The sequence below is a fragment of the Hippocampus comes genome, unplaced genomic scaffold (genome assembly GCF_001891065.2).
Source record: "Hippocampus comes isolate QL1 unplaced genomic scaffold, H_comes_QL1_v1.1 scaffold570, whole genome shotgun sequence".
NCBI lineage: Eukaryota > Metazoa > Chordata > Actinopteri > Syngnathiformes > Syngnathidae > Hippocampus > Hippocampus comes.
In genome coordinates, this window is record NW_017805000.1 from 417,731 (window position 1) to 442,632 (window position 24,902).

At 41.0% G+C, this 24,902-nt stretch overlaps 4 protein-coding genes across 5 annotated transcripts; 3 read left to right on the top strand and 1 right to left on the bottom strand.

Moving 5' to 3' along the window:
• Positions 1-151: 151 nt before the first annotated feature.
• Positions 152-6,724, top strand: LOC109531095 (MOB kinase activator 2). Its single transcript, XM_019895177.1, has 5 exons — positions 152-560; positions 4,091-4,230; positions 4,298-4,394; positions 5,235-5,359; positions 6,131-6,724. Exons 1-5 carry the CDS (start codon positions 484-486, stop codon positions 6,385-6,387), a joined length of 696 nt encoding a protein of 231 aa, XP_019750736.1. The 5' UTR covers positions 152-483; the 3' UTR covers positions 6,388-6,724.
• Positions 6,725-9,517: 2,793 nt separating this feature from the next.
• On the top strand, positions 9,518-13,975 carry adm2b (adrenomedullin 2b). The gene is made up of 2 exons (XM_019895191.1): positions 9,518-9,971; positions 13,396-13,975. The coding sequence occupies exons 1-2, from the start codon at positions 9,865-9,867 to the stop codon at positions 13,748-13,750; spliced, it is 462 nt and encodes a 153-aa protein (XP_019750750.1). The 5' UTR covers positions 9,518-9,864; the 3' UTR covers positions 13,751-13,975.
• Positions 13,976-17,456: 3,481 nt separating this feature from the next.
• Positions 17,457-22,368, top strand: miox (myo-inositol oxygenase). 2 transcript variants are annotated; one of them, XM_019894988.1, is made up of 10 exons: positions 17,457-17,577; positions 17,681-17,755; positions 18,332-18,412; positions 18,857-19,019; positions 19,197-19,264; positions 19,642-19,751; positions 19,901-20,022; positions 21,053-21,102; positions 21,190-21,302; positions 22,104-22,368. In XM_019894988.1, the coding sequence occupies exons 1-10, from the start codon at positions 17,560-17,562 to the stop codon at positions 22,210-22,212; spliced, it is 909 nt and encodes a 302-aa protein (XP_019750547.1). In that variant the 5' UTR covers positions 17,457-17,559; the 3' UTR covers positions 22,213-22,368. The 2 variants fall into 2 exon arrangements, with proteins under 2 accessions (XP_019750547.1, XP_019750557.1); XM_019894998.1 differs by having other exon boundaries at positions 17,460-17,577; positions 19,955-20,022; positions 22,104-22,367.
• A 48-nt stretch (positions 22,369-22,416) lies between these two features.
• On the bottom strand, positions 22,417-24,568 carry LOC109531418 (lipase maturation factor 2-like). Its single transcript, XM_019895708.1, has 3 exons — positions 24,408-24,568; positions 23,456-23,564; positions 22,417-23,009 (listed from the first exon to the last, which is right to left on the bottom strand). The coding sequence occupies exons 2-3, from the start codon at positions 23,477-23,479 to the stop codon at positions 22,638-22,640; spliced, it is 396 nt and encodes a 131-aa protein (XP_019751267.1). The 5' UTR covers positions 23,480-23,564; positions 24,408-24,568; the 3' UTR covers positions 22,417-22,637.
• Positions 24,569-24,902: the final 334 nt, after the last annotated feature.

Sequence of the window (24,902 nt, forward strand, 5' to 3'; positions counted from 1 at the left end):
TTTGTCCATCCTCTCTTTTCAGTCACTTTTACTTTGTCATGTGCATCTGTTACACACACACGCACACGCACAGAATCATTATGGAAGGCGAAGGGGTGGAGTTGAGTTGCGTATTTCAACTAGTGTTGGAGAAACCTGCCTGTCCGCTCAGAGCTTAGGAGGCGGGCGCTTGTGGGGCGTGGGACTCCAGACAAAGAAGACAAACTCACTCACTCACTCACACACACAGAAACAACGCTCACGCGCACACGACTGGAGTCAGACAGCTGGAAACGATCGTCAACTCCTGGGACTATTTTTTTTTCTTGCCCCCCCCGACCCCCCTCAAAGGCTAACAAAGTTGTCAAAAAAGGGGGGGAGGTGTGTGCTTTCCAGCTGTGTTTATCCATAACTTGTGTTAGCATATGTTGTGCGTAAAAGTGCATGCGTATTAGTGTGCTCGGGATGGAAAATAGGGGCTGGCTCTGCTCTTAGCTCTCCGCCATGGGGGGTTGCCATAGTTACCCCACCGCCACCAAAGGGGACAGCAACGCACCTCCCGACGTCTGCGATGGCAAACTGTAAGTTGTGTTTTTACATTTTCTTCATTTAAAAAAAAAGGAAGCAGGAATGATCTCCAGATAAGAGCTTATGTGTGCATCGCATATTTGCGTGATGGCATCAGTGGATTCCTCCGGCAAACGAGTAGGGCGAAGCGAAAGCAGGGAGCTGAAGTTACTGTGCAAATGTTTGCTCTTTGAATACATGGTGTTGACTCCAACCCTGCGGACGGGACAGCAGGCAAAAGGTAAACACGCGTCACCTCCACTTGCGGTGTGTTTATGCACAAACACACCAGCTGTGGGTGCATTTGTGTGTTTGTGCGCGGTGCACCACGAAAGGCCCTGAGGCCTCAAAGGGGTTGAAGGCAAAGAAGTCCAGGCAGGACAGGATGTTCGCTCCATTTCCTTCTACCAAGTAGCATAGTTCTTTGGGGGAATTTCCACGAAGAGGTCCCAAAATGGGCATGGTGGACTGATCGTTAGCACATCTGCCTCACAGTCAAGGTTTGCCCTCTTTCGTGACGCAACTTTTTTTTTTTTTGTTGAATAACAGTAGATCAAATGTCGAGTGTGCAGCATGACTAAAAGAGGGACGACCTACCTGAAGTATTGAGTGCGTCTGTTGAATTTAACATGATGGTGGCAGCACGGTGAAGCCGTGGTGAGCACATCTGCTTCGCACTTCTGAGGTTTCCAGGGTCGATTCTCGTCAGCTGTAGAGTTTCATGTTCTCCCATTTCTTGCGTGGGTTTTCTGCTGTTAGTCTGACTTCCTCTCATCCTCCTTCCAACCCAAAAGCATGCGCGCTCCAGCTCACCTGTAACCCAAATATGGACAAGGGCATTAAAAAAATGGACGGATGGATATTAAACTAATAATCACAGTGTCTTAGGAATTCATTGTCTTCAAGGGTAAACATGACTTACTCTCTGTCGAATCATACAGAATACTGTTTATAAGTAGTTCTGGATTTTTTTTTTTTTCAGAAGAAAAAAAATGAAGCCAACAGAATAAATTCTATTCAAATTATTGAACAATATTTTTTTAAGGGTCAATTAACCCTTTTAGGGACAGCGGTTACTCCAGTGGTTATCAGGTTACAGGTTATCATTATTGGTGCATGAAAGGGTTAAAGATGACACTCAAACCTTGTGCTATGTACTGCCTGTCAAATTGACCAGTCCAAAAAATATGACAATAATTATACTTTTTTTTTTTAAATAGACATATTTATCTAAAACTGCTGCTCGCCATATTTTCTGTTTATTGTAAATGTAAATTTTAAAAATATGTTTTAATGGATTAAATATATGGACCTGGCAGTGACACACAAATGTCTAATTTACAGTATAGCTACTTCCTATAAGAAAAGACTGAATGAGCAATTTTAGTCAATGCGCAAATTGTTGACCAAACGACGTCAAGCTGATTTTTTTTTTTTTTTTAATGTTGACCAAACCTATTGATGGTCACATACGTTCATCCATGAATAGTTTGAGTGTACCAATGAAATCAACAAAGCATGTGGGTTAAAACACAACAATTCATTGATTGACTATGGGGGGGATGCCCAATCAATCAAGGAAATGTACAGTTGCCAGAGTTGCCTGTCCCTTTTGCGTAAATGTACAGTACTGTACTGTACTGTACCATTTTGGTCACACTATTGTTAGAGGTCTTTAAGTTCAGCACATTTTTGAGGGGCTGAAACACAAGAAACGTCTTTCACAAAATTCAAAGATACAGTGATACCCTGATTTATTGTAGGCGGCAACCGCTGGAGCCAAATAGTGTTGTCATATCTGTAGACCGCTGCTATATAAAATAAAAAATATAGCCAATATAAATCTACATACTAAGTGACGGCTAATAACTCGGGAAACTTGTAAGTTGAGGCACTCGGAAGTCAAGGCAGCAGTGTTAATACTTTTCATTGCACAGCGCAGATGCATTTGGTACTTAAAAGACTTGCGATTCAATTGTGAAATTAAGACTTTGGCAGATTGAGCCCCGCGTGAACTCTGCCTAGCAACACAAACATGTGACATATCTAAGGCGAAGAATCCCAGCAATTCCAGCAATCTACATTGTTACATCCGCTAGATAGCGATCAAACAGCACGTTGTTTTCTTGTCACTCACAATGTTCTCTGTTGGTCATAATTGACACTAGTATTTTTTCATCAGATAATATAAATAGTTAATTCGAAGTGTGTCTCGCTGATATGATATCCAAATATTTAGAAAGCTATACGACAGGGGAAACACAAGACAGGTCGAGATATATTACTCAAAGAAAGTTGAACTGAAATGCACTGCTTGGTGGAAATGTGGATTAATCACACTCTCGGTAACTTTGCTGACCTTCAAGTTGGGCTCGGACCATTAGACTAATTATCTCTGGGAGCACGAGCCCCCACAGAACAGATAGGAAGCAGGAGAGGTCACAGCAAGTAAATGCCCAGCTGCTGTCTAAAAGCAGTCGGGCAGCTGCACGAGTCCATTCCAAAAAAATAGAATTACAGTGGTACCTTGTGTGAAGATTTTAATATGTTCTGTGACCAAGCTTGAAACAGGTCCATGTCCCCCGCGAATAGGGGAAAAGCTTCATATAAGCGACGTCCATTCGTATGCGGGGGTTAACTGGATATCAAATCCATCCATCCATCCCTTTTCTCAACCGCTTTATCCTCACGTGGGTTGCGGAGCCTATCCCAGCGGACTTCAGGCAGTAGGCGGGGGACACCCTGAACTGAGTGCCAACCAATGACACAAGCAATCATTCACACTCAGAATTAAAGACAATTTAGAGTGATCAGTTAACCTACTATGCATGTTTTTGGAATGTGGGAGGACACCGGAGTACACTGAGAAAACCCACGCAGGCACGGGGAAAACATGCAAACTCCGCACAGGAAGGCCGGGGCCCGGAATCAAACCCATGACTTCTGCACTGTGAGGCACCGTGCCACCATATATCAAATCATATTTGTCAATTGAAATGAACCGAACCGTATAATATAAGTTAATATAAGATAAGATAAGATAAACTTTATTTGTCTCACAATGGAGAAATTCCAAATTTACAGTAACAAAATTATGAAAGGAAGAAAGTGGAAGACAAAAAGTACATAAATAAATATAAAATATAAATATAAGCCTATTCAAACGGGTGAGTGGGGGTGAGTCCAGGTTTTCAGGACTGTCTATTCAGTAATATCCATCGATCCATTCCTCTATTTTGTAAACTGCTTATCCTGTTAACTCTTTGAACGCTGTTGAGGTGAAATGCCATCAACTGGATTCCTCAACTCTACAGCCCGAAGCCAGCTGGGATAAAAGAATAAAAATAAAAAATATGTGTGGTACTTCACTATATGCAGCAGGACTCGCTCCCTATTTTCTGCCAATAGCAAGGTTTACAGTCATCGCTCTGAACTGAGTGTCAACATCAACACTGCACAATTGCCAGTAGATGCGTCGTTACCGAAAGAGCGCAAAATGTCTCATCTGCTGATTGTTTCATAACCCCGGCACTGATCTTCACAGGGGGATCAACAACAACATCCTGGAGACGCGTCCGTACCTCCATCAGGAGTACGCGTGCCAGCACATCAACCTTATGGACATGCGCGCACTCACGTTGCTCCCGCCTGGCGTGGACAAGGCCGAGTGGTTGGCCAGCAACAGTGAGTAACGCTTCATTTTCAGCCACTGAAGACGATGTGCCGTTTCATTTTCCCCCCCTCTCCACAGCCGTGTCATTTTTCAAGCACATAAACCTGTTCTCCAGCGCACTGTCGGAGTTCTGCACTCCCAGCACCTGCCCGACCGCCTGTGGACCGGGCGACACGTGAGTTAATGGTGCACCGCACTGTGAAATGGAGTTGTCAGATAATATGGTTATTTATGGTGTCGTTATTTTGTGAGGTGAACCTTTCAAAGTCATGTGTGTTTTATGCGTACTGCTGCTGTTGCTGCCACCACATAAAAAGGTGAAACCCAGTGAAGCTTTATGGAAAATTTTAAAGAGACATACAATAAAACCTCGCTCTATTTTCTGTCCGCTTTTCACAATTTTTTTTCCCTTTCTGTGGAATCGACCCTTAGCTCTTTTGTTTAAAAAAACTCACCTATTTGCAATTCTTTGTTATTTTTGAAATGCCATTAATATGATGATTAAAAACAGAAATAGTAATAATAATAATTATACAGTGGAGCCCTGCATACACATGGTTAGGCACCTATGGATTTATCTCATCACAGATGTTAAAAAAAATAAAAATAAAAAATAAGAATATTTAAAAATAATTTGAGGGAGGTAACTCCAATTTTTCATGGAAAATGTTTTTGGCGGTGTATCGCTGCCTATTGAAGAATTTGGGGAGGTTTGGGGTGAGAGTCCATGCGATAATGTTCTTGGTTTAGTTTTTTTGTAAATTACAGGTACATTTCCCCACCTGCAAAAATGCAATTTATACTCCAGTGCAATTTATAGTCCAGTACTGACTGAATTGTGATGTTACCATTCGGCTTGCTCCAAGACATAATTTGGGAAATAGGTCATTGACAAAATTTACTTGATTAATTTCACTTTGTGTCCAACCAGTCCAGAGACCCACCTACTTTATTTGGATAAGCCATCCATTTTCCAAAATATGTCCCTTTGACTTATCTTGCTTTCTATCCTTAGAGTTTATGTTTGGACTGATGACCATGGCAGGAAGCTGAAATGCTCAGCTCCTTTGTACTTCGACTATGCCATGTCCTACATTCAGGACCTACTTACGGATGAAGAGGTGTTCCCCACAAAAGCAGGTACAAGTCCTGAATGTACACAGCAACTTTCACTGCACTGCTCATTGGCTTTTTAGGTGCTGTTTGAATTTTAGGGGTCCCGAACTTGACCTCCCAAAACTCAATCAGTGGCGCCCCCTCGGAAGTGAAACAAAAAATACCCCCACAAAATTTGTAACGCCAATTGACACGCCAAATATGGAACTCTATATTGGGACATTTCATTTATATATATATATATATATATATATATATATATATATACACACACACATACATACACACACACACACACACAGTATATTTATAGGGATTGGGAACGTCCCAAGACACACACACACACACACACACACACACACACACACACACACATTTTGGTCTGAAGGTGCCAATTTGGGTGAATTCCAGGGCTTGAATGAACTCCTATGATGAGCCCCAATCGTAACCAAGCATCAAAGACAGATGGGGAAGATGATAAATCATAAAACCTTTTTGCCGACGTCATGTAGGCTGAGCTATTTATTATGTGGGCAGAGCATTGCGTCAATGTTTGAGATCATAATAGTTTTGTGTTCAACTAAACAGGTCCAGATTCCACCGAGTTATTACTTTGGTGAGTAAAGTGAGACAAGAGCATTATTATTACAGTATTTATAGTCTGACGGTTTTGTTTGGTGGTGTGCCATGAGATTTCTTTCAAGTAACATGTGTCTTGGCTCAATGAATGTTGGCATGCGCGGCACCGGGTAATGTGCCCAAAATCCCTCTCAAGCGTTTACCTTTCAATTTCAGGCTCGGTCTTTCCCACCGGCTTCATCTTCCTGGTGCAGAAGGTGTTTTTGTTGCTGTTCAGGACTCTGGCCCACATCTACTGGTCCCACTTCAGGCAGACGCACGCGCTGGGCCTGCACGCGCACCTCAATACTCTCTTCACGCACCTCACGCTCTTCTGCCGGCAGCACGCGCTGCTGGATGCCGAGGACATTGAACCACTGCAGGACCTTATCTTGGCGCTGGGATTGCAGGGAGGAACCTATGACAAGAAATGATATCAAGGATTACTTTGAAAGCCGTGCTTTGGTCAACGGTATCTGGCTCCCGTCGTGTAGAGTTTGCCTTGTGATCTGGTCATGAAAAAGCCAAACCATTATTTAATTGAAAGAAAAACCGCACAGGATCGAAGGACTTAAGTGACAATCGAGTTGAACCTGCAATCATGTTAAACATGTACACCCTCCATAAAGTATGATATAACATTTTCAAGACTGCATGATACACACACAGTATATCCTCCGCTGAATGATGTATGGAATGACTTAACTTGTGTTTTTATGCATTCTTGTGCCAGAAACATTTGTGTTTGAAAAATAAATAATACGTGTATAACTCTTTTGCCTGTTTAAATGCTATATTGTCAAAATGGTCATCCGTCCATCCATCGGGTTTGTTGTCATTAGGTTCACGGGTGAATTGGATCCCATTACAACTGACTTGGGGAATAGGTGGGGTACACCCTAACCTGGTCAACCAGTCAATCACAGGCAACATGAAAACAATCAATTTACCTACATGTATTTTATAATCTTCAATGAATCTAGCCGCATAGTTTTAGGATCGTTGGAGGAGCGTGCTCATTATTGGACAAACAGCGCCGCCTGCTGGCAACAATGTATATACTATGAGGTACTGTGTACAGTATTCATTACAGTACTGTGTATGTTTGCAATCCTGCATTGAAGAATGCTACCAGCGATGGAAAACAGGCTGACCATAGAATAAAAAAATGACACCTATTGCAACAACAAACGAAAACAGAAAACTAGAAAAAGACACAAGGGAATGTTCGCCGCAAAGTTGTGTTGGGTGTTTAATAGCATTAACGTGAAGAGACCCACCTCGTAGGTTACCTTTTCATCAATATTTTGCGTGTGTAGTTGACGGTAAATCCCGAGACTCGTTGTGTACACCCTTTTGCATTTAAAGCAGTTATTTCTGTTCCAGGTGCTGGCACTGGCGTCCCGGTGTAGCTCGTCATCTGAAGGCACAAAACCGCAACAGCGGTGTGAACACGCAATTTAGACATGGCAATGTCTTAGAAAGTTGGAAAAATTAGCCCATGAAAACATTTTTTTTTCCATCGTTCCCCTAATGAGCCTAAAATGAAAGTAGGTAAACACCCAATTGATAATCTTTTTTTGCCGATGCTCTCCAATACGATGCCCAACTATGATGTCACGGCTCGGCTGTTTTTTTGGGGGTGGTACTGCATAAAATGTCCACCTCATTGGATGCCTGAAAATAGGTGGATTCATCATTAAATTATATTGCACAAACACAATAATCATGAGAATACTGTGTTTAGAGTTGTTGGGGCACATATAACATGATTATTGCAAAGAACAGTTTTACTTGATCTATGGGATTCAGTTTTGTAGTAGTTTCAATCAGAACAAATTATTTACATTTCCAATATTTGCTCTGGGGCTTGTGGGGTGATTGTTAGAAAATACAAACTAACCAGAAGAGGACCAACATCTCAGAATAATTGCTGTTTGGAATCAGTCATCCGATGCAACGAGTAAGGTACACAAACATGTAAGCACACTGCTCTGAGATTTTGTTGGATGAGTTTTGGGGGCACATGTTAAGCCTGAGTTGAGGGTAACGGCATTGGAAAGTGAGCTTAAGAGTGTAATGCTGCAAAGTGCTGAGTCACAGACACCCCACAATTCAGCAGTTTAATTAAAGGCTGAAACCACTTTCGTCGAGTACAGGACGCCCTTCTAAATCTGCTTCACAGTCTTAGCTCATCACCCGTGTCCTCCGTTCGGTACTAAAACACTGAACGGGAGACTATGGCTGGGAATCAACTCAAACATGTTCAAAATTTTTGTCACCCTCATAAATAAATACAAGTCGTCTCCAATAGTCCCATTTTATGGATTACGCCCTTTTATATGCATTTTATAGAGTCATTTTCACCTTCTCGGGCTGAATGTTTGGAGGCCCGAAAACATCAAACATAGGGTGGGCAGTTAGTTCCAGCAAGGCAATTCTATGCTGACATTAACACTTTTTAAGCTCAATAGCGACATTCGTTAAAATGCTGAATATCGGTATAGCCCTATTCAAAACTCTTGCTTGCTGCTCTCCCAGCAATTTTATTATTGTAGTCCGTATCAGCTCACATGTTCGATTGACTAGTTCATGTGTGTGCGTCAAGTTCTCTCTAGACCAGGGGTGTCAAACTCATTTCACATGGTGGGCCACATACGGCCTCGGAAGATGTCAAGTGGGCCGGACCATTAAAATGATACCATACTTTGCTATAAATAACCAAAACAATGTCTTTCCTTTGTTTTGGTATAAAGAAGCACAAGAACATTAGGAAAATGTTGAAATTTAATGAACATATCTTTTACAAAATATTTCATGAAGCACCTTACATTTCCTTCGACAAATGTGCAATTTACTTTTATCATTCACATAAATGCATTGCAAATGATCCCACTGATTGTACAAACATTAACAAGTAATTGGTATTGAAAAATATAGTAATGCACTTTAAGATTAAACGAGATTCATAAAGAAAGGAAGTTTTAAACCATTTACACGTGCATATAAAATCTAAATGTAATCTTACAAACTAAGGAGAGTGCTATTAAATGTGTAAATGTGAGAGTGCTATTGATAGCGTCTGTTGTCATGGGTCTGTCACAGTGACGGACTGAGGCTGCTGTTGTCTTCTTCTCTGATCAAAACAGTGTCCCCTTGCGGATACTCAATGAATTGCACCTTATTAAAAATATTAATTCTGTCTTTAATGCATTTTTTTCACTTTTAAATTATCCTACGGGCCTAATTGAACCTCCTTGCGGGCAGGTTCCGGCCCGCGGGCCGTATGTTTCATAGCCTGCTTTACATAATCATCTCGCGGGCCGGATTAAACTCCTTTGCGGGCCGGATCCGGCCCGCGGGCCGTATGTTTGACACCACTGCTCTAGACACAATTTCACTCCTTTCAAATAATTTTGGTCTAAAGGTGGCAAAAGTGGTTTACCCATGTTAATGCCCATGAAAAGTTTCCAACTTACACAATTTTAGATTGGCATGAATATGAAACTTTTAAATTCTACAGTATATGCATGTTGTTCAGCTTTCAAATGCTATTCAACTCACCGCAATGCACGGTTCATTACATGAGCCCAGTGTTGTGCTAAGCTTGTACAGGTGTTGTTCAAGGGATTGTAGGGCACAGTAAGCCTGCCTCCTCCTCCGGTCCTCACTCCTCATCCTCTTGCTCCCTCCTCAATCATACTTTCGAAGCAAGAAACCCAAATGATTCCAGCTGCTCCCTCACAAAAGAGCACTTCTCATCGACTGAGAAGTCACTCTATTTAACACAAGAAATTCCCCAAGTTAGAAGCCACCCGGGGACAACTGCGGCTGTTTTATCATCACAACCCGTGTTAAACGCACCTTCCTCCTGTGTGATAAAGGGGCTCTTGTGACTCTGTTGAGCCGTCATGTGTGCGCTGCTGCCGGCGTGGACGTGTCTTCTCTTCGGCCTCCTGCCCCTGGAAATCCAGACTCGGGCGCAATTAAGCCAGAATGTCCAGAGTACCAGACACAGGTAAAACTTTTCATCTCATACCGTAGCTACTAAAAAGGCGGCTTGAGAGGCAGCTTTGCTGAGGACATTTTTTTTTTTTTTATTAAGACAATTGCACCATTTAAGTGCGCGCCTCGCAGTGACGTAGAATGTAACCACGAGCAAATAGGAACCACTGTTATATCGTTGTGTTTTAATAGCTCTTCTATTCATACATGTATTTTGAGTAGCCTGAATGACAAAAAAAGAAACAAACAAATAAAAAGTACCGGACTAGTAAACGATGCCTGGGTTAAATTAGGACCCCAAAAATAGTTTCCCCAAAGGTGCCTTTTCTATATTTTTGTGAGGGGAGCAGCTATTTGAGAATGATTATTTTCTTGGTGTTTTAGTTATCTTTTGTTGTTTCGTGCATGAACTAAGAGCATCGTTATATTAAAAAATGAAATGCATGAAAACCTATAGTATAGTACAGTTCACGTAGCGTATAATATATATTTTTATAAGCTTTTATGATCAGGCATTCGTTCACCTGTAGGCTTAATTTAAAATAGACAAACTTTCCATTTGACGACGGTCCGTTATTTTCGAGAAGTCTACTGATGTCACTTATATAGATAGATAGATAGATAGATAGATATAAATGTTGCACATACAAATTTTAAAATGTGGCGATCTCAGAATACAGTATATCTAGTAATACAGTAGAATATGGATGGATTTATGAAAAGGAGACAAATTTGAGATTGAATGATATGCTTTTTTTCTCAATCTTTTTTTATTTTCTGGGTGTTTTGTTTATATATATATATATATATATATATATATATATATATAAACACACACACACACACACACGCAAAACAAAACTAAACACAAACATTTTGATTACGTTTTTGAAAGGGACAAATAGCATTGCATTGTAAAAAATAATAATAATAATAATAATTTTTACAAAGTTTAATGACAGTATGTACTGTAGCATTCGTGTTGGATGTGTGACTGTAAGGAGCATCGCCTAGTGACATCAGAAGGTAGAGTCAGATTGGCCAGTTAGCAACTCTGCGCATGACTGTCTGGGAGTTGCGGCTGACAACAGCTCCTTGTATGTGACCTCATTTTGTCTTTGACTTTTGTTCCTGTTCAGTAAACGGCTAAAAGTGCATCACAACTTTGGCTGTCCTTGTCCACATCTTAGGGTATGACAGGACTTGTGTTATAATGTCAACAAAGATGGCTTATGGGGATGTAATCAACAGCTTTCGTGACACGGTCACAATAGCTTCTCAGGCGTTGCAGTGGAGTACAGCAAAATTGTGAGAATGAGGAATGAGGTCACTCCTTTCAGCGGCCCAGAGGTGAGACGGAGGTGAGGGTGATTTAGCGGGATTTGGGACAAGGACGCGTGTTTAGTTGAGGTGCCGTCTCGCCGTCAAAAAGCCCCCTAGTGAGATGAGGTAGAATACGCGTTTTTTTTTGTTGTTTTTTTTTTGTGTGACTGTCATCAATATGTAATAATGTAATATCTTTGAAAAGGAAAATATTTATGACAAGAAAAATCTGTTCCTGTTTTATTTTTATTTTTTTGTTGCACAGTGAGACCTTGTTCTCAAACTATTACATAAGGGGGAAAAACGAGCTTCATAAAAGTTTTCACAGCAGGGGGTACACTGAAGAACAGCGGCTGGTGGGAAAGAGGGGAATGAAAGTGAGCGTGACGGATTTAACACAATACTGTCACTGGCAACAACCACAGTAGAGCCCCCCCCCGTAAACTTGCTTCACAAGAGCAACTGATAAAAGTATCTGTTTTAATCAGTTTTTAATAAGTTTAGGGTGTGTTTTTTTAAAGTGTGTGGGCTAAATAAAACATATATATATATATACACATTTTCTATCACAATTTACATTGAGCAGCACTGCTCACTACACAGAGTATGGATTTTGTTACCACGACAACGAGGGGTGGAGATGTCTTGCTCCACTTGCTTGTAGAAGCAAGCGGCATCCCAGAGTCTGATGAAGAAAGCAAGTGCCAAAAAAAAAGACAGTCAAAGCAAAGATTGTATTTTCACTCATAAAGGCAGCACTTCAACACGAGCCTTCGAAAGTATACGTTTCACTTGGTGTGCAGATTGGTTTATGTGGGACATGCAGTGGACAAATTGCCAAATACAAATACCACCTCCACGTCGATAACAGTGTTCTGAAGCAATCTAGCATGTTCGGATTAACATTCTAGATTACCACAATGCTCACCTGTGCATCCAACAACACTGCACCTCTGCTAGGTTTTGGCTTTGGCACCATTGTATCTTCATGTAGTCCAACCAGCACTTAGAAATCGTAGCTCTTGACACAGACCACTGCCAAGTAATGGGAGGAGATGCTATGTATTTGAGTGTTACATGTATTTAAATTATCGCAATTGTGATGTCTAAATCTGTCAAAAAAAAAAGGGGGTCACTCAGAGTCACACTTTAGGAAATGGCGGCTCACTAAATATTTATCTTGATTCAGTAAACAGATGAATAGTTGCTAGACAGTAACACTCAAAGCTGCTATTCATTTGAGCCTGAAAATCTGTAATTCCTGGTCACCACTGTGAAATCCAGAAATGCCTTGGAATGGGAAAAGAAAAAGTTAAGTGTATTGGGGTATTGTGATGATAGGCGAGACAGCAGCGAGGTGAGAAGAAAAGTACTTGAAAATCCCTCTTCAGAGTAAGTGGTCAAGCCTTTTAACAGACATTTTTTGGGCTGGGGGGGCTTCTTGCGCAACCCTCTAATTCCATTGTTGATTAACTGGAACGATGGACTCTTGGAAATAGCGCCACAGACCACAGGGTCCACAAGTTTGATTTGGGTCAAATACTTAAACCTTTGATGAAACAGCCGCAGGACTCGTGAAGATGATGAAGCAAAAATTCAGTGGAGTGTCATAAATTCAGAGGAAGACGTTAATGCGGTTTGCAGTGAAACCTCTGCCTTTTCACAGTTTACTGGTACTCATTTTTTTTTTTGGTGGGACATCCTCAGCTATTTGCTCAAAAACTGACCGAAATATTCTTGTGGTTTTTTTCGAACTCCCTAAGAGGCCACAAGTTGGTGCCCAAGCCTGGCTTATACGAATGTCATAATTGGTGTCAAAGAAGTATCGTTAAAATGATTGCGAAGAAGAAGACTGGGGAGTAGCGAAAAAACGGGACGAGCAGTGGAATTTGCCCAAAATGGCTGACCTCCTATTCATTTTTTAGTGTGAGTCCTTGCGATGTTTTCATGCATTTTATTTTGAAAAACATGCCTTCCAAACTTTGTATTGATGGCTGAAGCTGGTGTTGCGGGATGATATATTTTAAACTTTTCACATGCCACTATCAAGTGACCCATGGGGGTTTGTGTTTGGCACAACCAAATTGAACAAAACGTTCTTTTGTGTTTCCCAGACCATCCAAATGTTTCAAACACATGGCACTGCCTACGTCCGATTACGCCATCGCCCTTGATGACACCGTCACCCTGGCAGAGAATCGTTTTATCTGGCGGGTTCTCAGAACGAAGGAACCCTCGCCGAGGTGGTTTGAAATGGAGCAGGAAGCATGGCCAAGCGCACGGGGTAGGTCCCGAGGACGTCGCCACGCCAAAAGTCGAAGGACCCACAGGCAGATGATGAGGGCGGGCTGTGTCCTGGGCACCTGTCAGGTGCAGAACCTCAGCCATCGTCTCTATCAGCTGATTGGACGCAGAGGCAGGCATGACTCCTCCCCCATCGACCCTCGTAGTCCTCATAGCTACGGCTGAGACTTGCAGTTTGTCTGTTTGGGATTTCATTCGTCATCATAGACCTGCTGTCCATTTTAAGTGACCTTAATTTGACCTCATACTCTTCAATGCACATGTCCAACTGCGCAGCGTAGCGGTACTTGATGCTGAATTTGTTGTTCTCTAACAAGAAACTGAATGGCAAAATTCACAACCGGCGTTCGATCGTTGGTCAATCCAAATCCTGATTCTATGAGAATTTTAAACAGGATGTTCTCGGAAGGAAATGGACATTGACCTTAGAGTTTTTAAATGTCATCAGCAGGTTGCTACAAAAAGACTGAAGGAGTCACAGAAAGGCATAGATGGTCCATTCATGTATTAAACCTGAGGCAACCTGTATTGAAACATTGAATAGTTAGACATGTGCATTGACAGCGAATGGCTGGCGACCAGTTCGGGGTGGACCCTGTCTTCGGGCGGTAGGCGGGGTACACCCTGAACTGGTTGCCAGCCAATCGTAGGGCACACATAGACGAAAAAAACATTCACGCTCCCGCTCACTTCAATTATTACAATTTAGAATGTTTCAATAATCTGCCACGCATGTTTTTGGAAGGAAACCAGGAGTACCCGGAGAAAACCCACTCAGGCATGGGGAAAACATGCAAACTCCACATCGAACCCTGCACCTCTGCACTGTGAGACCGACGTGCTAACCAGTCACCCACAGTGCCGCCAGTTAAAATGACCATTCAAGGCTAATTGATTAATTCATTCATAAAAGATCCAGATTATGAAATAAATTTAACCTCATTTACGCATGACCTTGCCTACTTGTCCATTTTATAAATCAAATGTGGCCTTTGAGCACATAAATGCTCTCCATATTGGGAAAAATAAAAGTGCATCAGATGGTTATTTTACTGGATTCCTATTGGTGGCAGTAATGCACATTTGACCATCCACTTTCAAATATTTCTGGAAAACATACTTCGACACAGATACATATACTGTATATCAATGTTTATTCTTTGTTACTGTACAGTGCATTACTTTTTTTGTTGTGACTTATGACTGAAGAACTTTGGTGTCTTAAAGGTCTTTCAATAGAAATAATTATACAATAATAACAATGTCAGCTGCCACACGCCCATAAGCAAGCTTCCCCCCGCCCCACCAACAGGTGGTCACTTCCCCACTTGAACCCAATGCAAGCAGATCTTGAACAAGTTAGGTTTTGCCAGATCTTCACCAAAATTGTTCTTCCTTGGCTCATGTGACAACTATGGTAACTAAATAACTGCGGTCACAACTGTTTTCATGCTCTGAGGAGGTATTGCTCAATTTGACATTTTGTCCTTTTAGATTAGTTAGTTGAACCTCAAGTCGTGCCTTTGACTTTCGAACAACAAGCCACGCAAGCAGCCAAAAGTACCATCTGTTCACTGACAACGAATCAAAAGAGAATGGAATATCCAATGTAAAACATTTTTACTGCACCTCGTGGAAGGCTTCCATTTTTGCTTTAACTGAATGATTTTCCAGGCCTGAACACTGTCTGCTTTTGATGTCTTTTAATTTAAGCATGGTGGATTATTCAAGTGATATTTGAGGTGAAAAGTTACAAGACAAGCACTGTATTGATTCTCGTATTGAGTATTCCTGTTACGAAAGATGTTCTTTTTTTTTTATACAGCACTAGCATTATGTAATAAACACAAGTAAACCCTGTGTGTGTGTGTGTGTGTGTGTGTGTGTGTGTGTGTGTGTTTTCGTTTTGGTTTCAACATCTTGTTTTGAGGTACAATGCTATTGCTTTAAAATTGATAATAGCAACATTCATAATTGGGTCAAGACATGGGGAAACACACCCTCAGTCACTCACACTCTGTCCCTCATACACGCTATATTCACTCGCAGCTCACACCCACACCCACACCCACACACCCACACACACACACACACACACACACACACACACACACACACACACACACAGGAGGAAAGTCCGAAGCTATTGGCACGACATTTGTTAACCTTTTTCGTGTCGCGGATCAGTTAAGACAAGTCCACGCTGTTTGCGGACCCAAAACCATTTTTTTTCCTCATCGCTTTTAAATTGCCAGTTTTAAAGCAATGGTGCTGACAACAAAGATCATTTTCCAAGCAATTAACCCAGGAACCAAATACCGTACAACCAAACTGACGAGAAAACAAGGAACACCCGGACAACACACAAAGGGTTGAAGAAGGTGATTGGTTAACACAAAGGGACCCGGATGACAAGAACAGAGAAAAACTAAACCTAACGGGGAATGACGAAAGCACGAGGAAACAAAACTAAATCTAATCTAAACAAAAACAGAATCATCACAGTCAATCAGATTTTTTTATTTTATTTTTTATTTTTTTGGCAAGAAAAATATTCATTTTAAATAAATTCTAAACAAATTCAAAAATAAATAAATAAATTCAAAATTAAAAAAAATTGCCTGGTTTGTCGTTTCCTTTAAATAAAAAACTAAAAATAAAACTACCATTTAAAAACGGCATTTTATGTTTTGGGGTTATCTTTATCAGATGTTGACATTTGTTTGATGATCTTAACCAATTTAGTGTTGAAACGATACAAAAACAAAAGAATTTCAAAAGGGGGCAAATAGTTTTTCATTTATAAAATGTGTTTATCTGTTTTGGATGAGCAGAATTTTGCAGGTGTGCCTCGGTGTCCAGCGAGCAGCACACTCTACGTGTAAAAACCTGGAATTCGTCATCCTGCTAAAGTGAAATTAAACACTCGCTGAATTCAACATTAAATATTTATAACATCCAACATACTGAAAGATTTTCTATTAGTGGGGAAAAAAACAAAAGTAGTAAAGGCACGTGAGCGGTAAAAAGGGAAAAAGTGAACGATGCTATGATGCATATAACATTATAAGACTCCTGTATAGTGAATAAACAGAGCTTGAAGACTGGTTGGACAGTCGCAGCCACTTTTTGCACATGAGCAAACAAAATCCACCTTCGTGCATGCTAAGACCCCTCACAAAGGGAACATATTGTGGAAAATCGACTTTTTGAAACGCTTCAATGCAAGTAATTCCGTCTGTGGAGCGGCTGCCCAACCATCAAATGTGAAATGACACAACCGAGTCAATCTTTTATGAGCTGTGAATTTCCCAAAATGTGTCCGTGACTCAGTGAAGCTGTAAAAATGAAGGCAAAGGCCCTGTTTGGATATCTGTGAGTTAGTAAGCGCCTTCCCGATGCGTGTCTGCGCCCTCTGTTGCCAGTGGTAGTTGATCTAACTTGGCACTGTTTTAACTTTGACGCCTTCCCAATTGAAGCGGATGTTTCAAGTGAACACTTTCTCGGGTTTTGATCCAAACCAATGTGCCATAGTTCGCCTGAAGGAGGCCAGGTCTTCTCTATTGTGATAAATGGCCACTGGAGTGAGTTGTTCTGGTGCGAGTGAAATGAAGCCCCTTCTCGGGCCTGCGTTTGATCATATCTTATCCATTTTTTTCTGGGGTGATTTTGTTTTGGAGTCTCTGTACGTATGGCTCTCTGGGCAAGTCCCCTGTGGGTGGTCAACAAAAAGGGGTTTTGTTGTTGCTGCTCGGCATGTAAAATCAGACTTTCAAATGGAAAAGAATAACCGAGCGCTTCTCGACGGGTAAAAACAAGGTAACGTGGGCAGGATTACATAAACACACACAAGTTCAAGGTTGAGCAGAGACATCCCGTTAGATTCACTGAAGTCTGGTTAATCTGTGACCGGACACAAGCGGACGCAACATATAAATTGGCGCAACAACAACAATAACTTGTCATCTACAAGCATGAGCGTCATTAACTTGGTAAGTGGGCTTCTTCAGTAAAATAAATAAATAAATAATCTAGCGTATGTTATGTAAATCTAAATTCATTTTTTTTGTTTTTGTTTGTTTTTTACACCTGCAGGGTCCAGACCCAAATCTGGTTTATCAGCCAAACCGAACACCTAAATCCCAAAGGAAAGATTTCCGAAACTTTGAGGCAAGTTCAACAAATTAGACATTTGGAAACACAATGTTGTCAATGTGTTACCGTCCATGTACCAAGCTCGAAATTGAACAGATTTAATGATTGTACAAGATTAGAAAAATACAGGAGCATTTTCAGTCCTGAATTCCTACCTACCGAACTGGTAATTTTGACATTAAATAAAAAATATTTTCTTTGTGTATTATCATTTCTTGAGATGGTTTGGGTTTTTGTTAGCTGTAAAAAAAAAAAAAAGACCTTCGTCTTCCACTGTTAGTAACTATTACTTGGACCTTTCTGTATGAATGTGAAGGAATACATTGACCAATTGTTTTACAGTAGATTGCATTTTGCTACTCGCTGGGCATTTCATTAGGTACACCAGCACAAATCGATTTACAAGAGCTGTCGTATATTCCCTGCCCAAAAAAAAAAAAAAAAAAACTAACTAATCTCCAACACAGATGGCATTTCAAAAATGTCATTGTTCATGTCATTTTTCTGACTTAAAATCTCAGTTGCTGTACATTTGAAATGTGCTGCATGTTACTGACAAGTTTGCAAACTTGTTGCGATCACGCATTTCAGACGGGGAGTGTTGCCGAGCATGTGTACAACACATACAAGCTGATGCACACTAACCAGAATGTGGACTTTGTCAAGCGAAAGGTGAAAGTGCACACCACCAACACACATTCTCTGAATTCATGTTCTGTGATTTTTTGTTTTTGTTTTTGATTGATCGATTATCAAGTGAGTCATCAAGCTCGTACATTGGTTGTCTCATGCAAATGAGCAACTGCTCGCCCCTCCTCATCTACTGCAGGGTGTTCTTGCTGTTTGCTAATGCTTTTCTTTTCATCCAACAACACTGTCTTTTTGATTTGCTTACAATTAGTGGACCTTTACTTAAGAGTCCCGCAATTTACATTTTTTTTTTTTTAAGTTCCTAGCCTTCACTTGAGCATTTTGAGTTTTAGAGGTTCCACTGTTTGGTCCAAAATCAAGCCATGACTGTGCAATTCTGACATTTAGACAGCATCGAAAGAAGAGTTATGAAGTCTAAAACAGAAATAAATCAAAGGTTCCGATACCTTTGGGCCTTCCCCGCAGCACTTGGAATGGAGCGGCTGCAGCCACACCGAAATGTCCATGATGGACGCCGTCATGTCTCTTGACCAGCTGGTGGACGAATCTGATCCAGACGTGGACTTTCCCAACTCCTTCCATGCCTTCCAGACGGCCGAGGGCATCCGCAACGAGCACCCAGACAAAGGTGCGCGGCTACAAACGGCTTCATGTTCAAATTCATCAAAATGTAACGGTTAACAATAAGAGACAAATGGACACCTCCAATCAAATAAACAACAGCTGATTAAATAAATGCCACAGGGTACTCACCATTGTGAATGGAGACTGATTCGTGTATGCCTTGAATATCTTTTTTTTTCAGACTGGTTCCAGCTAGTGGGTCTGATTCATGATGTTGGGAAGGTCATGGCGCTGTGGGGGGAACCTCAGGTAAGACGTGATTACAATTGTTATGAATCCTTACCTACTGTTGGGGTCAAATTTGACCCATTTGACATATGACAACAAATAAAAATACCCTAAATGTTGTTCTTGGGAATTGTGAAACGGTGATCCTTGCACATGCTATAAATGTGTGTACTTTTTTTTGGGGGGGTGTGGGGGCACTAGCAACAATCTTCAAGAGGGAGCACTAAAATCCTGATAACTGTCTGCATCCCTACCACATTTGCTCTGAAACATTAAGAATGAAGCATACGTACGTTAATGTTACACAGGCTACATTTTGCATAATTTGATAGAGAAAATGATGAGGACATTCTCAAAACTGACCCGCAACATTTTCTGTGTGCATGGAAAATACACAGTGGGCCGTGGTTGGTGACACATTCCCTGTGGGCTGCGCGTTTCAAAACTCCATTGTGTTCCGAGACAGCACCTTCCAGGATAACCCGGACGACACAAATCCCAGCTACAAGTAGATATTTCGCCCGCTAAAGCTGGCACCTAAACGCATGATTGGTTGTCAAGGTTTGAAGGGCCAATTTCTTCTTAAGAGAAAACTGATGGTGCAAGTGAAGTACAGCAATTTTGTATTTAATTGCAAAATGTTTTCCTTTTTAACAGGAGACTCACCATTTTGTTAAAGTTGACGTACTTTTCATGCATTGTTTTCGTCAGCTCGAAATATGGAATCTACAAACCAAATTGCGGGCTTGACAATGTGCTTTTGTCCTGGGGTCATGATGGTGAGTATATTTATTCAAAGTATGTTTTATATCACTTCAGAGAGAGAGAGTTCTGCCTTTACAAATACATTAAAGCTTAAATAAACAATCTTTATTATTGTGGTTGGACGTAGTCAGTGTGACATATTTGATTAAAAATTCGTATATTGAAAAATTCTAAATAAAACGATGAACAATATCATACTATTTTACTTTGGTATTTCACAGTACCGGTAATAATATCTTGATTTGTAATCTGAGCCTGAAATTATACCTTACATTCCTGAAATATTTAGTTCCTGGAATTTATCTCTTTGAGCCGCATTGACGTAAAATGTCAACAGGAATCCTCACAAGGAGCATTGAGGATGTTAATCGTCGTGAAGTGTGGGTTTTTTTTTTATTTTGTAATGGGCAAAGAAAAGTGTTGGTCAACCAACTGTGGTTTGATCATTTAGCCGTGAAAGTAAAATTAATCAATATGGCCAGCAGGTGGCAGCATTGAATCTGTTTTAGATGAGCAAGATGTTTGACGTGTCACTTAAGCAAAAAATGATTAGCATCAAAGATATCTTTTCACAAAACGCTTTTCATGCAAAATACGTGAATTGATGAAACCAATCTGTATTTTGGTGATGTTTACGCGAAAATAGGTAGAAACTAACTTTTTCTGTGCGATTGAAGAACAGTCTAATCTTTCATTTTGTAGTTTGCGTTTACATAATAACACAATATTCTGTCAGCCTTTGAATAGTCACAATGCTCTAAATTGCCTGGCTCTCGAGTTTTTTTTATTTTTTAAAGGGCTGTCATTGAAAACCTAAAAGTTCAATCAAGTTAATTTATAGCGATAAAAAGGAGACCCTAAACCCTCCTTTTAGCCCTCAACCACCCAAAAAACAGTACCGCTGTCTCAACACAAAATTGAACACTCTTAATTCGTCGTAGCATTTCATATTAGTATGATGATGTTTCTTGTGCATTTGACTTGATTTGACTGATATAATTACAGTAAATATTGCAAGTCTACTTCATGTCTTGTGCGCCTCAGAGTACCTTTACCGCGTTCTCCAGTTCAACAAGTGCAGCATCCCCGAGGAGGTGAGTAACCTCCTTCGTTGAGTCATCTTCCCTCGAGGTCACATGCTGACTCAATACCGCCCTGTGATTTGTGTGCCGTCCACGCAGGGCCTCAACATGATCCGCTACCATTCCTTCTACCCTTGGCACTCCCAAGGTGACTACATGTACCTGTGCAACGACAAAGATCTGCGAATGCTGCCTTGGGTTAACGAATTTAAGTGAGTGGAGCACAATTAGTTTGAATCGTCTCACCAAGTCCACTGTTTACACATACAGTTTAGGTCAAAATTATTAAAGCCCTCTTCAAGAAATAAAATAATTCCTATTATGACATGATGACTTTGAGACAAACAGTTTTTAGTTTAGGTTCGCGAGAACAAAGTCAACAGCTGAAAAACAAAAATGCAACCCTAACCCTAACCCTATCCTGGTTTAAAATAGGTGTTTTTTTAACAAATGAATACCTCCCTCCTGTTTAATGCTGCAATCAAGGGCCACGTTTAAAATTTGAAAACAGGCATATGGGCCATAAATGAGATTACAAAAAAAGGTGAGTGTATGGAAAATGTTACTTTATTTAATAAGACTAGTTAACATAAGCCAGTTTTTATGTTCTTTCAGCAACGCTCAAAGATGCCACCAAACCGTTGGTTAGTTGAAAAGTTGTCACGGAAGTATGTCGACTGTTCTAACATCCTTGAATGTTTGGGAGGAGCTAAATTTAGCCTGGACTGTTACCGGAAAGATTTGGCTGCATTTCTAAACAGTTTTGACATATATTGATAGGCTATAAATGAACAAAATCAAATAATCTATAGGTCATTTATTTTAAAGGGTAATATTGAGTAATAATATTTTTTTATTAGTGTGATTGTATAATTCACATCCATATTACATAATTTACCATATAAATTACGATTGTCAACATTGTGCGGTGTTTACATAAATGTCAAAATTTCTATCGGAGCTAATAACTTTGACCTTAACTGTACATTTGCATTTGCGTGTGTTCCCTGCAGCAAATTCGATCTCTACACAAAAGCAGCTGAGCTGCCTGACGTGAAGAAGCTGTGTCCATACTACCAGTCACTGATTGACAAATACTGTCCTGGGATACTGAAATGGTGAAATGGCGCCACGAGAGCTATTCATTCACTACCAAACAGCCCATTACGAATTTCCAATATGTAGTAGCTGTACGTAGTTTTTTTGTGAAAAACATGAATGAGTGCTTGGATGAAAATGACTTTCAGGACAATCATTTATTGTATTTCAATACTGTATTTTCTTTAAAAAATGTTTTTGGTGTTGTGCACACAAAGAAAAGGCATTTGTGTATGGAAAAAAAGTGCTGCATTGACAACGTGACCCACAAATAGAAAAAAAAAAATGCAACTTCGGGGTTCGTGTCAGTTGCTGACAAGCTAGTGTTTTTCCCAAATATAATTAAATCATCCATATGAACATGTACACCAGAGAGCCAAAACAGAAAGTACAAATATATACACACACATACCTCTTTGCTCAATTTGGTAACATCAGCCCCTTTTTCATCACTGCTCTTCCACTTCCGACTCTACTTTTTCCTCCTCTTCATCATCAGTGGTGACCCCCTCTCCATCTTTCTCATCACCATCCTCCTCAACCTCACCCTCGTTTTCACTCCCACGCTCCTCTTCCTCCTTACGAGCTTCGTCATCCTCATCCATCGTCTTTTTTGCGTTGGGCGGAGTGTCTTTCTGATCGGAATTGCCCGTGACGTGCTTTTGTTTCCTGGGCAATGCCAGCAGCAGGCACAAGGTGGCGCTGCAACCAACCAGGGTCCAGATGAGCACAGGGGCAGGGAATCCCGACACCTGGGCCCGCACCCACTGCACCGCCTGGGCTACGGTGGAGTTCAACTTGCGGCGTGGTGGTGCCTTTTCCTGCGAAGTTGTTATTAATACAATAATGTTTAGACTGAAGTAGGGCAGCATCTTTTTTTTTTTTTTTTACCCCTTTGAAACTAATTGAAATGCCGTTAAAAAGTGCAAGAACGAGAACATGCGTCACACCAGGTTTCATTAAAAGGTGCCTTCTATGCCTGCCTGCCTCAAGGTCAGAAGCGACGACATTTACATTGATTTGAGATCAAGTTTTGATGTTTTTGTTATGTCATTAGATAAATATTGATTCTCAACTTCTCTAGATTTAGGTGGATAAGTTTTGTATACTATTAAAGGTTTCTATCATTTTTGACATGATGGTGGCAGCATTAAGAGGTGGGTTAGGTTGGGGGGTAAATCCTCAAGTGCCAAATGTACCCCTCCTCCCTGCACTGAGTGACTGCATGCAGTGTGTGTGTGTCTGTGTGTGTGTGTGTTTAAAGTGCCTTGAGTCCATGTTGAGTCAGCATGCCCTCGAGGAACGGGTGGCCCAGATGCACCACAGGAAAAAATTCATCACTGTAGACCCTCCTCCACCACCTCTGGGGGTATGATCTGTACAGAGGCAGCAGTGTGTTATTCATTTTCTTATGACTCAACCTGTTGTTCAATATGATCTCTGTGAGCTTGTGTTTGATTTTGAAACTGTCTCGTTGCCATTGGTCAGGGCTGGAAAAGAGATCTTTGATCTCAATGCAACTAGCCTGGTTAAATAAATCTTAAATCTCTCTCGCTCTCATATAGGTTATTTTCAAATGCTTGTAAGCAAATGGGGTGGCTGCCAATTGCAAAATTCATCAAGAAAACTTTTATTAAAAGCTGTCGATTACCCCAAATGTGTTTTATTAATTTTACCAGATTGTGATGCAATAGTGGGATTCGTTTACATTATCCCTGAGTTCCATTGCACATGACTTGAGAGCTAGGCTGGGTGAAGATCAGACATTTTCAAGCAATGGTTAAACAACTGTACGTATTATCAAAATATGTCAAAGTGGGTGACACTGTGCCGACTCGCTGAGTGAACATAGTTCTTTTCTTTTCGGAGGCTCGTTTGAATGTGACAATTTGGATTCGCTATTTTCGACTCAGGACTCAACAAATACCGGTAGCCCAAGTGGCGCTCGGATCCTAGTCGTCATAGTAACAAAAGTATTGGAAAACCCCGCAATAGATCAGGGTGGGGGACCAATAACCCGCAAAACAGGCCAATTCCAACAAGGAAAACAAGCGTAATACATTATCGAGACAGCTGGGGATGGTTTTAAATTGTGGAAGAAAAAAAATGCACAATTGGTCGCCTGTAAATCAAATGGCAACATTATTTCAAAATCGTACTAAACTTGCTTCTTTTGTGGTTTAAAAGTCGAGGAGAGTGGCAGTGTAAGTATTACTAACCCGTCCTCTTTGGGTTCCGTAAACCAATATCTGTAGCGGTGGGCTCGTACATAGGTCGGTGGCTTCTGGTGGAAAGGGTAACGAGTGACATCCGCCTGGATCAGCTCAATGACTGTGCAAGACAAATAATGTGCCGGCCATGAAAAACAGGAAATGCGCAATCACTGCTATCCTCGATACCGTCGTCGTCTCGTCTATCCCGTAACCCCGGAGGGTCGTTGGGGCACCACAGACGATCTGCTGACCAGCTCTCTCCATCCTTCTCTGTCTTCGGCAGCTCTCATTGCCTCATTGAGTTTCAAGTGAGTCCATTCTGTGATGTTATCTTCCCATCTTTTCTTTTGCCTCCCTCTTCTTCTGCCACCTTGTACGGTGCCTTGCAGGATGGTCTTTGCAAGGCCTGAGGATCTGGTGACGTGTCTGTACCACCTCAGTTTCCACTTAATGACAGTGGATAGGAGGTCATCATGTGGGCCGATGGCTTGTCTGATCTTT

What these genes read in the sequence shown, in the direction of transcription:
- LOC109531418 (XM_019895708.1), bottom strand. Translation starts at nt 23,479, where the DNA reads ATGCTGACTCAACATGGACTCAAG. An exon ending in TGACTCAACATGGACTCAAG is followed by an intron (nt 23,010 to 23,455) that starts GCACTTTAAACA and finishes ACAACTTCGCAG; the next exon opens with GAAAAGGCACCACCACGCCG.
- adm2b (XM_019895191.1), top strand. Translation starts at nt 9,865, where the DNA reads ATGTGTGCGCTGCTGCCGGCGTGGACGTGTCTTCTCTTCGGCCTCCTG. An exon ending in GTCCAGAGTACCAGACACAG is followed by an intron (nt 9,972 to 13,395) that starts GTAAAACTTTTC and finishes TGTGTTTCCCAG; the next exon opens with ACCATCCAAATGTTTCAAAC.
- LOC109531095 (XM_019895177.1), top strand. Translation starts at nt 484, where the DNA reads ATGGGGGGTTGCCATAGTTACCCCACCGCCACCAAAGGGGACAGCAAC. An exon ending in CGAGTGGTTGGCCAGCAACA is followed by an intron (nt 4,231 to 4,297) that starts GTGAGTAACGCT and finishes CCCTCTCCACAG; the next exon opens with CCGTGTCATTTTTCAAGCAC. An exon ending in GGTGTTCCCCACAAAAGCAG is followed by an intron (nt 5,360 to 6,130) that starts GTACAAGTCCTG and finishes TTTCAATTTCAG; the next exon opens with GCTCGGTCTTTCCCACCGGC.
- miox (XM_019894988.1), top strand. An exon ending in TGGACTTTGTCAAGCGAAAG is followed by an intron (nt 18,413 to 18,856) that starts GTGAAAGTGCAC and finishes CCTTCCCCGCAG; the next exon opens with CACTTGGAATGGAGCGGCTG. An exon ending in GACACAAATCCCAGCTACAA is followed by an intron (nt 19,752 to 19,900) that starts GTAGATATTTCG and finishes CCTTTTTAACAG; the next exon opens with GAGACTCACCATTTTGTTAA.